This window comes from Nanorana parkeri, unplaced genomic scaffold, assembly GCF_000935625.1.
Source record: "Nanorana parkeri isolate BGI_ZX_2015 unplaced genomic scaffold, ASM93562v1 scaffold807, whole genome shotgun sequence".
Taxonomy (NCBI): domain Eukaryota; kingdom Metazoa; phylum Chordata; class Amphibia; order Anura; family Dicroglossidae; genus Nanorana; species Nanorana parkeri.
Window position 1 is genome coordinate 659,441 of NW_017307075.1, and position 11,403 is coordinate 670,843.

An 11,403-nucleotide genomic window follows, 5' to 3' on the forward strand; every position below is an offset into this window, starting at 1 on the left:
CTGCTCTGAAACGCATGCAAACGCATCAAAAGCGCATTGCAAATGCCCTGGAACGCACTGAAAGCTCATTTTAAACCAAAAAAATTTTTTTTTTGCAAAAACGGCCCAGCAAAAAAAGCGGCAAACACGTGACACAACCCACTGCACTGTGTGTGTAGAAACTCATGCAGATCTGGTCTGCATTTGGTGTGAACAAGCACTAACAGGCCAGGTTGAACTTACACAGGTTTTGCACAGTTGGTGAAACACAAGTATGTAACCACTGAACCACCAGGCAAACAAACTCAGCTTGGTTATGGATTAGCAGTGAGTCTGAAGTGTGCACAGGTCTGCCAGGAAAAGCATTTGGCCAGTGAGAATTTGGTGTATCACCAGGATTATGTAAGGAGAAGCTTGTTTTTCTGGGACAATCTGTACACACCCAAACCTAGGTGGTAAAAAGTGTTCAGTCCAGGCATACCAGATGGAGTAGAATTTGTCCATTCGGTCTGCCCACCTCACCTCCACTTGTTTAAGTAGATTCTGGATTTCATCTCACCTATAGGCATACAATTTCCATGCTTAGGTGATTGTTTGCTTCACAGCCATTAGGACATGCAACATCAGTATACATATGCAGACATCTGATAGACATCTTAAGGGTCTGGTATGACTTTTGGGGGCAACCCCACGCTTATTTTTTTTTTAAATGCTAACTTTTGCTGCAGCAGGTTCCATATATCATACAGATGCACCACTTTACAGGCAGTTTAAGGGGACTCCACAGGCACGATATTGAAAGGAATTTTTCATTTTTATTGTTTCACTTTAAGCAGTGTTAAAATCACTGCTCCTTTAAAAACAGTATTTTTTAAAAGGGTTTTTTTCATTGATACATGTCCCCCAGGGCAGTGCCCGAATCCCCATACCCTTTTTAAGGCCAATAACTTGCATATAAGGCTTCACAATGGGGACATTTGATTTTCAGAGTTCTGATCCCATAGACTTTAATTGAGTTCAAGTTCAAACATTTTCCATGTTCTAAAGTTTGAACTCAAACCGAACTTAGGTGTGTTCGGACCATCACTGGTCACCAGGCATGCAATGATCAACTCTAACCAGCACCATGTACCATCTACTAATTACTGCCAAAACATTACGCAAGCAAGATTTGGTGGTGAAACAGACATGCTGCCAATCTTTCTCATCTAGAGTGGAACCTAAATTATCAAAGCTATTTTCAATAAAATGTTCTGTTTGGAAGTGTTTTCACTATTTTTGCTAAATGTGTGTTTTGCTGGCAAAATTCTGTACTTGACATAAGGAAGAGAAGAATAGAAAGGAAAGTGCTTTAGGGAACTATTGACTAGAAGGCTTGTGCTCATAAATTCTTACCATTCCTTTACCTTCAGAATTGATCTTTTGCTGCTTTCTGTAAATATTCTAACACAATATTAATAAACAGTTTTTCTCATTAGCACTTCAATATTATCACTGGAGTAAACGATGGAAACAGAACATTCCAATATAACAGAATTTTCCATTCAAGGTTTCTCTGGTGTCTCAGAGTTCCGGATCCCAGTGTTCCTACTCTTTCTAGTTGCTTATTTAATTATTATTGCTGGGAACCTCACCATTGTTGCTGTCATTTGGGCACATTCTCATCTCCATACTCCTATGTATACTTTTCTAGTGAATCTTAGCATCCTTGATATTGCTTCCACTTCATGTACTCTTCCTAAACTTCTATCCATGCTAAGTACAAATCAAAACACAATCTCATTTGCTGGCTGTATAACTCAGCTGTATTTTTTTTTATCCTTATCTTGTGCTGAAGCCATCTTGCTGTCAATCATGGCTTATGACCGCTATGTAGCCATCTGTAATCCCCTCCGTTATGTTTTTATTATGGATTTAAGATACTGTGTTGTTCTGTCCCTAATTGCATGGATCATTGCTTTTATAGACCTTTCTGGGCATGCTGTCCTTATATCTAAACTGAAATTTTGTGCATCTCATATAATTGATCACTTTTTCTGTGATCTTGTCCCAGTGTTAAAGCTTTCCTGCAGTGACACATATAGTGTAGAATTGTTGACTTACACTGAAGGGGCAGTACTTGGAATTGCAACTTTCTTTTTCACTTTGGGATCATATGCATTCATTATTTCTACTATTCTAAAAATAAAATCTTCACAAGGCCGGGGTAAAGCATTTTCTACCTGTTCTGGTCACCTGACCTGTGTCACTGTGTTTTATAGCACTTTACTTTGTTCATATATGAGACCCACGTCATATTATTCACCAAAACATGATAAGTTCTTTGCTCTTCTTTATATTGTTTTAGTTCCTATTCTCAACCCAGTAATCTACAGTCTGAAAAATGAAGAAGTTAGACAGGTTTTTAAAGGTCTTAATAAAAAGTGGTAGTTACAAATGGGGTTAAAAGGTTCATACCAAAGAAATTTCATAATTTACTGGAAATTGGTGGGCCAAGTTGCTAATTAGCCTCTTAAGCAGAACTCCAGGAGTTTGAAACATTAACCCTTGCAATGGGGCTATTTCAGCACTGCAAAGGTTAATTGCTAATTTTGTCTGGGAAGTGAAAAAGAAGAAATATTCAGCCCATCTTCGGTCCCACCTAGCTGCTAGACCAGTCCCTGCAGCCTCCTCTCCCCTTGGCTCCGGCAGTCTAAAGACAAGTGACATTATCGCATCTAATACAAGTCTTTTAGATTTGAGGACACTAAGAAACATACCACAGCTGGAGCGGAGGGAGAGAGAGGTGAGCGGTCACTGCCACAGGACCGAGGATTAGATGAGTATTTCTTCTTTATTTCGTCCCCAGAAAAATATTAGCAGTTGACCTTTACACTGCGGGGGTAGCCCCAGTGCGGGGGTAGCCCAGCTGCAAGGTTTAACTTAAAAAATCATGGAGTTCAGCTTTAAACATCTCTGTAAAATCCAGTGTCAGGACCTTCCCATTATGATTCCCAACTTTGTTCCTATCCATCTTTGGGGTTTTATGGAGAATTTGTTCTACTGTTGTATTCTCCAACACATAAAGGAAAAAATCCAGGAGGGAGAATGGGACCCACTAACTAACTAACTAACTTTTCTTGAAGCACAACATTCCCTCATAAATATCACAGATTAGGTGGCTGCAATCTGAAGCCCCTACCAAAAATTCAAAATTTTTAGTGGATGGACCCATAAATACAAATTTAAGGCAACAGGCAAACATTCATAATGTGGGACATGAATGAATAAACAGGAAAGCAATAAATGTAATTGAAAACATTGGGGGGAATTTATCAAAACTGAAGCAGACAAAATCTGGAGCCGCTGTGCATGGTAACCAATCAGCTTCTCTCTTTAGTGTTCAAATCTTAACTGAACAAACTGAAAAGAGAAGCTGATTGCTTGCTATGGACAATTGCTTCAGATTTTGTCTGCCTCAGTTTTGATTAATTTCCCTCATTGTATTTTATCTCTGGTCCTCAGATATCCACCAGATTATGTTTTGAATGTTTTAATATTTACAAGATAAAAGCAATATAATATTTGCCTTTAAATCACTACATCTGTTTAACTGAGGGAAATCCTACAATGGTTTGATCTATTTGGGGTGCTTGAGTTCTAGACTTAAATGGGGATTTAACCATGTCTTCAAAATAACAACAAAGAAAAATAAATAAATAATAAAAAAATAACAACAAAGGCACCTTTAAAATGTTTAGTAATGACAATCTACAAACAGATTCTTCTCACAGTGGTCATTTTAACTAAGGGCAGGTTACTCAATCTCCCTTTCCTTGGCTCTGGCACATGTAACTTAGACATGTGACCTTGCATATCATCTCAGGGGAGGAAAATGCCTTTCTCTGAGATCTTGTGAGATTACAGATGAGATTTCCCAGCAATGCTCTGCTGATGTAACCTTCCCAGGATGCAATGCTTGGGCATGATTACATCATTTGTGCCAAAGTGAGCCAGGAAGTAGAAAAAAAAAGACATTGTAAGTAAAAAAAAAACATGTTTGTTTAGCTAATGAAAGTGAGATGATTTCATACCAACATGCAGAGAGATTTTTAGTCAAAAGTGGGTAAAGGTCCACCTTAAGTGTATTGTGTAAGCTGTAACTACCCAATTTTTATAGATACAAATGTAATAACATAAATGATTGACAGCAAATTCTCAAATGAATACAGTAAGTGAACATAAATACACATATACTGTATGTAACACTTTTTAAAAACTGTTGATTCTTGCTTGCTTATCATTTTTTCTTCACATCATCATTTTTCCTTATAACTTCCCTATATCTTCTTATATTCATCAAGACTTTCATTTCAGGACTTTTTTGTGTTCAATATAATTTTTTGTAGACATTTTCACAGTGGTGTAGCTATATATGCAACAGTGCTAGATTTGTACTGGGCTCTTCTAACTGCACCTCCCTTTACTTCCCCTTGCTTTTTTGGCCACCTTCTACTTTCGTGACATCCATGTTTATTTTCAATGCAGGACACACCCAGAGGGAAAGTGTGGGTCACATCCTACACTCTTATGACCACAATTGTCCCCCCTTACTCCCTGCCACATCAACTTTTAATGCCTAAAATACTGAACAATGGCTTCTCCACAGCAGAACTGTGCAGGGAAGCTGCTAATAGCTCATGCACAGTGCTGTGATGCAACACACACACACACAAACACACAAATACATGATCTGATCAGCCCGGATCCATCTTCGAGGCTTTCGGGTTTTATGGAGAGTCTGTTTCTACTGTTGAATTCTCTAAAACATAAAGAAAAACATCCAGGAGGGAGAATGGGACTCACTAACTAGCTAACTAACTAACTAACTAACTAACTTTTCTTGCAGCACAAGATTTCCTTGTAAATATCACAGATTAGGTGATATTTAATGGTGTGCTGTGTTTTAATGCACAGCACACCTAGAGGGAAAGTGTGGGTCACATCCTACACTGTCATGACCAAAGAGGTCCTCCCTTATTACCTGACACATCAATTGTTAATACCTAAAATACTGAATAGTGCCTTCTCCACAGCAGAACTGTGCAGGGAAGCTGCTAATAGCTCATGCACAGTGCTGTGATGCAACACACACACACACACACACATACACACACATGATCTGATCTGACCAGATGTTATTGGTTTAGGAAGACTTATGAACATTTGGTTTGTCAATTATTGTTTTGTGCTGTACATTCTGAGCCATCTTTACATTAGGGTAACATCCAGTGGACTCTTCCAGGCTGTGTTACATTCCTCTCAACCTTCTCTTCATCAACAAACAACACCCTTCCTATGAAAGTATTGCAGGAATTCTTGTTTGTTAGTGCCTCCCTGATCTCCAAGCTGGACAGATTCCTACAGCTCAGAGGTTTCCCAAGCAAATTGTTTGCTCCTCATATTCATCATAATCCATGTCATAAGACCCCTGCACATCAGCAACGCTTCTAAGACTCTTCACCACAATTTTGAAAAGCTGAACTCCATGTTAACCACGTCATAACACCCAGCTGGACACTTAGATATACTAGAATAAATATCTGTGTTCATAATCACCATTGAGGCATACATTGTCCTTTGTTTCTCTTGAACGTTTTCAACAAATATTATTTTCCTTCATGCACTGTTCATCACTTCACCACTTCTCTACCCTTTCCAAGTATTTACAATGCATAGATGATAGAATGTTCTGCAAAAAGTATTGAAGCTCGTTATAGAAAGTCCAAGTGACTGGTGCTGTAAAATATTGTGGAATTCTGATTTCTTGCAGGCAATTGCCAAACAGAACTGAAAACAAAGAATAGGATTCTCTCATTTGGAGGAGTTCAAAGTATTGAAGAAATAAGAGACATCATAATCAAAATGCAAAAAAAAAAGTGAAACTTTCTGGCATGAAACTTTATGAAAGTAAACAAAAGAACAATTCTAGTAAATACCTCGGAGAATGAAGAACACAATTGAAAGAAACTGTACTTTTTTTCTCTGCATGAAAATAGATGATGTTAATTCTCTCTAGATTTAAATGAAATGTATTTCTAATAATAATAATAATAATAGTATTTTTTAGTGGTTACAAGTAGCTTAGTAGTAGTTTTCTATGGATATCAGCTTTTACTTGTATGTGAATATGTGTTATTATATATTGTTATAATATGTGTTGTATTATATGTGTGTCTGTACACACACTATAAGCTATGAACTTTCACCTACTTAATTTACCATTAAGGATGCACTGATACCATTGTTTCAAGACCAAGTACGAGTACCGATACTTTTCCTCAAGTACTAGTCAATACCAATTACCAATACCCTATGTTTAGCGTTATGTGACAGTTTTTCTAAAACAGTACAGACTAATGATTTTAGGACAGTGGTGGAGTGTAAGTGCCAGAACGCAGCTGGAACTGCTGTGACCCTGGTAGTTGTGCCACTTACTCCAAACTGTAGAAGGACTACAAATCCCAGCATAACATTATACAGCAATGAAGAATAAAATGAAGCTACATACTCCATGTTGCTCACCAGGGCTGTGTGCAGGGTTTCACCAGAGCTGCCTATAGCGTCTCACCAGGGCATTGTGCAGGGTCTCACCAGGGCTGCGCGAGCAGGTGCGGGTCTCACTAGGGCTGCGTGCAGCGTCTCACCAGGGCTTTGTGGGCAAGTGTGCTTCTCACCAGAATTGTGTGTGGGTCTCACTGTCAGGGTCTTACCCTGCCTTGTCCTGCTTGCATCATGGCTGAAGTGTTTGTGACACCGTGGTTGCTCTTTGGCTCCCTCTTATGTCCAAACCCACACACACATCATCACTCTGCTGCAATGGCAAGACTCCTGGGTAATTCCTGTCCCACAGTGATGATGCAGGCACCAGGTCACTATGTAACCTCACCTTGTGCACTCAGTTTTGCCTTTGTTCTGATCACCCAAGTGTGCTACTGTGTCCCTGATTTCTGTGTATGATCCTGGCTCTGGCTCTGGCTGACTGATCTCCTGGTTTTTGACTCATGCTTTGCTCTGTGATAGCACAAATACAATGACAGGTCCCCTTTATTGAGATAACATGGGTCTATTAAAGCCCTTATGTCAGCTGATGAAATTGATAACTGCTTCTTCTCCGGCTATGGCAGCTGGAGAAAAATTACTCACTGAAACTGGAAGTTATGAAATACACATCACTTCCTGGTCCAGTGATTGGAGAGGAGATCGGCCAGTAAAAGTGTGCTGATCTCCCTCTGATCTAGCCACGGAGACCTGCCGTGTAGGGGCATGGGAATAAACAACACCAATCGAGCCCTCCAAGATCTTAACCGAAGAACTCAAATGGACAGCATAGCCAAACAAAGCAATTCACCATCAATGGAAGGAGGCTTGCCCCTGAAGAGCATAAGCACTAAGCTGCGTCACAGGCGAGTCCAGTGACGGGGGATTACTCTGTTTGGCTATGCTGTCCATTTGAGTTCTGCATATAAAATCTTGGAGGGCTAGGTTGGTGTTGTTTATGTCCTCACTATGTTTGTGAGTACCAGTATCCATTTTTAAGTTTCTTTAATAATTTATATTACACAAGGAGGAGGTGCCTTTTTCTGTTTTCTGTTTTTCAAACTCCCCGGTTGAGGTTGTGAGGGCTGTCCCCAAATGAAGTTTGGATTGAGGATACAACAGTGTAGTGATATCAACACCGGTTTTATCTGTTTGATTAACTATTATGAAGTCTAAGGAATTTCTTTATCAGATTAGAAGTGTATTTATTCTCTTGAAAATAAATGAGTGTTCCTAGGTAAACATACAAGGTATGCAAGTGAACTAGAAGGATTTTTAAATGTCCCCTTAACAATTTCCTGTTAGTGAAATAACAGAGAACATCCTTTTTCTCTTCTCCTTAGGGCCACATGGACAGATTTAGTCATTTGTATTCCAACCAGGGAAGTGTTTCTGTATTCTGACCGGGAAGGAAAACAACAATAATAACATGTAAAACTATTAGGCTAGCACAAAAACAGATTCAAAACGCACTTTGTGTCATAACATTTTAGTATGTCGTATTTGACACTTTATAAAATGTGTATCTTTCGTCTGAGTGCTTTTTTAATATTTTCATTTTTCAAGCTATAAATAATTGGGTTGATTAGCGGAACCAAAACTACATACAGAAAGGCAAAAAATTTGTCCAGTTTTGGTGAGTAACTTGAAGTGGGCCTCATATACAAACTGATGATTGTCCCATAAAAAATTGTCACACAGGATAGGTGAGCCGTACAGGTAGAAAATGCTTTATGCCGACCTTCTGAAGACTTTATATTAAGAACTGATGAAATAATAAATATATATGATATTATTGTGAGTAGAAATGTTATAATGCCCAGTATGGTCCCTTCAATGTAGTTTAAAAGTTCTATTATAGAAGTGTCACTGCAAGACATCTTAAGCAATGCAGCTAGGTCACAGAAGAAATGGTCAATAAGATGAGATGAACAAAAGGATAAATTAGAGATTAAAATAGCGTGTCCACTGAGATCCAAAAAAGCAACAGTCCATGAGGTCAGTGACAGACCAATGCAATGCCTTAAGCTCATAAATATGACATAATGAAGAGGGTGGCAAATGGCTATATAGCGGTCATAGGCCATGGCTGCCAGCAAGAGGACCTCTGTACAAGTCAATGACACAAAAAAATACATTTGAGTTATACATCCAGCAAATGAAATGGTGTTTTCCTTTGTTAAGATTATAACTAATAGTTTGGGTAAAATGTTTGATGTAGAAGCAATGTCAATAATTGAAAGATTCACTATAAAGATATACATTGGGGTGAGTAGATGAGGGGTGGTTAATATAAGAGTCACAATAGTGAGGTTTCCAGCAATCATGGAAATATAGATGAGCAAAAATATCAAGAAAATTGGGATTTGAGTGCTGGGAAAATAAGAAAATGCTTGAATTGAAAAACCTGACATGTTGAATTCATCTCCTGGTTTTGGCTTGTTTAAGATCATTCCTATAGAAAAAAGAAGTATCACTGTACTCAATGATAATCCAGAATTCTTCTTATGTATAAGAACATATTTACCAGGCTATAATTTATTTCACAAATTCACTGTATTTGTCAACACGTTTGCACGGATAACATGTTCTTTGTAACATTCGGTATATTTTTCAGTTAGAGAGTCTATATTTCCTAAAGCAACCCATCCAGTTATGGAATGCCGCTAATAATACTATGTACAATTGATAATTAAATAAAATCAGCACATGTTTTGTGGCTAATCAGAAGAAATTAGCAAGAAGAGCATTGATTACCATAGTAAAGTGCAAGTTAGAAAAAGAGTTTAAATGGGCCAAGCATTATATCTATTTCTTCCATGTTGAGTGCATGCATGCTAAGTAAGATCCCAGATAGGAAGCAATTGAGCTGCAAGTTTGAAAATGACTTGCTAAACTATTTCAGACTTGCCAAGCTTCACAATTTTGTTGCACAATTACAGCAAGTCTGCATTGCAAGTCTCCAGATCAACGTGCTTTGTAAAAGTGCTGTACAACTACAGAGCTCTTGCTAAGACCTGCAGGACTCTTGCTGTAGACTTGCAAAGCAAATTTGCTACAAATTAAAAAAGTGTCAATTAGAAAGTGTTCTGCAAGTGTTCTGCAAGTCTACAACTTGCCAGGAATGTGTGCAGCAAGTTAACAAGAATTACAATTTAACCCTGCCACAAGTTTGTAGCAAGTTATCCTTGCTATCTGGGTGGGTGCCTGCTGCACCCACTAATCTCTGTGTACTTAACCATTCTCAGATGGCTCAGTACACAGTGATAGTGAACTGAGCCAATCCAAGTGGCTTGGTACCTTGTGATTGCTGATACCAGCCTTGTGTTCTGCAGCATATCAGCCATGGTAAAAGGACAAGCCATATTGGTACCTAATGGATAATGAAACACATGACTATGCACCAAAGAGCTTTATTATCATACAGATATCACAGTACCCCCCTGACATTGAAAAATGTGGTTCTTCTGGAAATGAAAGCAAATGGAAGCAGTCATAATTCAGGGTACGTATGTACTTACTGAGCTGTGATGCCACCTCAGAGGTGACCCAATCAAGTAAATTCTGGTGCCTATGCATTTATTGACTATGTTCGCATATGCCTGGCACAGATCAGCCCCATCTGCAACCTCTCACCTTGTGACTTGCTATAGAGTTACAATGCAGATTCAACAGAGAGATTGCAGCATGACTGGAATGCAGGTAAACATCGTTATCCATTCACAGCAATACAATGGTTTTTGTCTGCCTTCTGGTAATGTGGTCATCCCTCTGTTGAATCTGCAGTATATTCTGGTTAAAAAGGAGCCAGCTCAGCACCTGGATATTGCAATGGAATGTAGGGAACATATCCTCCTAGAGTGGTATAAGCTTTTCTACCAAGTTACAATGTTGCAGTCTGATGACTTAGGAAGAAGAGACTGGTGACATCATCTCTACCTAGGTAAAGTCAATGAACTGGACCTCAAACTCAAGGACATTTTATTAATAAAAGATATAATTTTTACTGTTTAATTATACTGATGCTATGCAGCATATTGTGACATATCAAGGAATCAGCCATGCAGACTTTTAAAGTTACTATAAAGTCCACTTTAACACATGCTTGATTGCTACTGTATATGCAAAAGCCCTTTAGTCTTAACTTCAGTTGTCCTAAAATGTTATTTTTATTCAAAAAACATAATACACCTTTGTCAGTTTATATTTTTGTTATATAAATTGTCATACCTTACTTAATTCCTTTATTATAGCCCTGGCTGTCATGCTAATAAAATATCTGCTATGAGTCGCTGAACAAGAACAAAAATTGCTTATTATTAATAAAGTCAGATCTCCTTCAGTAATCTCCAACTGGATAGATCTTCATTAATAATAAGCATGTCCCCTGTAAACTCCATTTAGCAAGCAAGAACTCATGGACTGTTCCAGCAACCGCAGCAAAAATATATATATAAAAATAACAAGAAAATAAAATACTTGACAAAATGAATACTTGATTGACATAAATTCTATATTTCTCGATGGGCACTAAAGTATTCTGTGACTGCACACCAACTTTATCTTTGTGGTAAAGCTTTGTGAACTGAGCCTATAGTCTGGCCTCCTGACTTTCACATCAACTTTTTGAGCTCTGATGAAACTTCACTAGTGTCTATGAATCATCTTCATCTTACCGAAAGGTTAAAGGACTATTGTGTACTTAAAAATACACAGATCATTGTACATACCCGAACATTTGTACTGTAAAATATTAGTAGACAGTTGAGTCAGTTTACCCATCCAACTATTTTCAACACTCTACTGCCTTCTGGGCTGTGTTGGTTAAGAATGATTTTTTCCCCT

The 11,403-nt window shown here is 38.3% G+C and overlaps 2 protein-coding genes across 2 annotated transcripts; one reads left to right on the top strand and one right to left on the bottom strand.

Annotated features, from left to right (window-relative positions):
- Window positions 1-1,488: 1,488 nt before the first annotated feature.
- Window positions 1,489-2,409, top strand: LOC108794051 (olfactory receptor 1019-like). Its single transcript, XM_018565025.1, has one exon. It carries the CDS (start codon window positions 1,657-1,659, stop codon window positions 2,407-2,409), a length of 753 nt encoding a protein of 250 aa, XP_018420527.1. The 5' UTR covers window positions 1,489-1,656.
- Window positions 2,410-8,069: 5,660 nt separating this feature from the next.
- LOC108794052 (olfactory receptor 1019-like) lies at window positions 8,070-8,921 on the bottom strand. Its single transcript, XM_018565026.1, has one exon. It carries the CDS (start codon window positions 8,883-8,885, stop codon window positions 8,070-8,072), a length of 816 nt encoding a protein of 271 aa, XP_018420528.1. The 5' UTR covers window positions 8,886-8,921.
- Window positions 8,922-11,403: the final 2,482 nt, after the last annotated feature.

Excerpts from the sequence above, each read along its gene's own strand:
- LOC108794051 (XM_018565025.1), top strand. The coding sequence starts at position 1,657 with ATGTATACTTTTCTAGTGAATCTTAGCATCCTTGATATTGCTTCCACT.
- LOC108794052 (XM_018565026.1), bottom strand. The coding sequence starts at position 8,885 with ATGATTGCTGGAAACCTCACTATTGTGACTCTTATATTAACCACCCCT.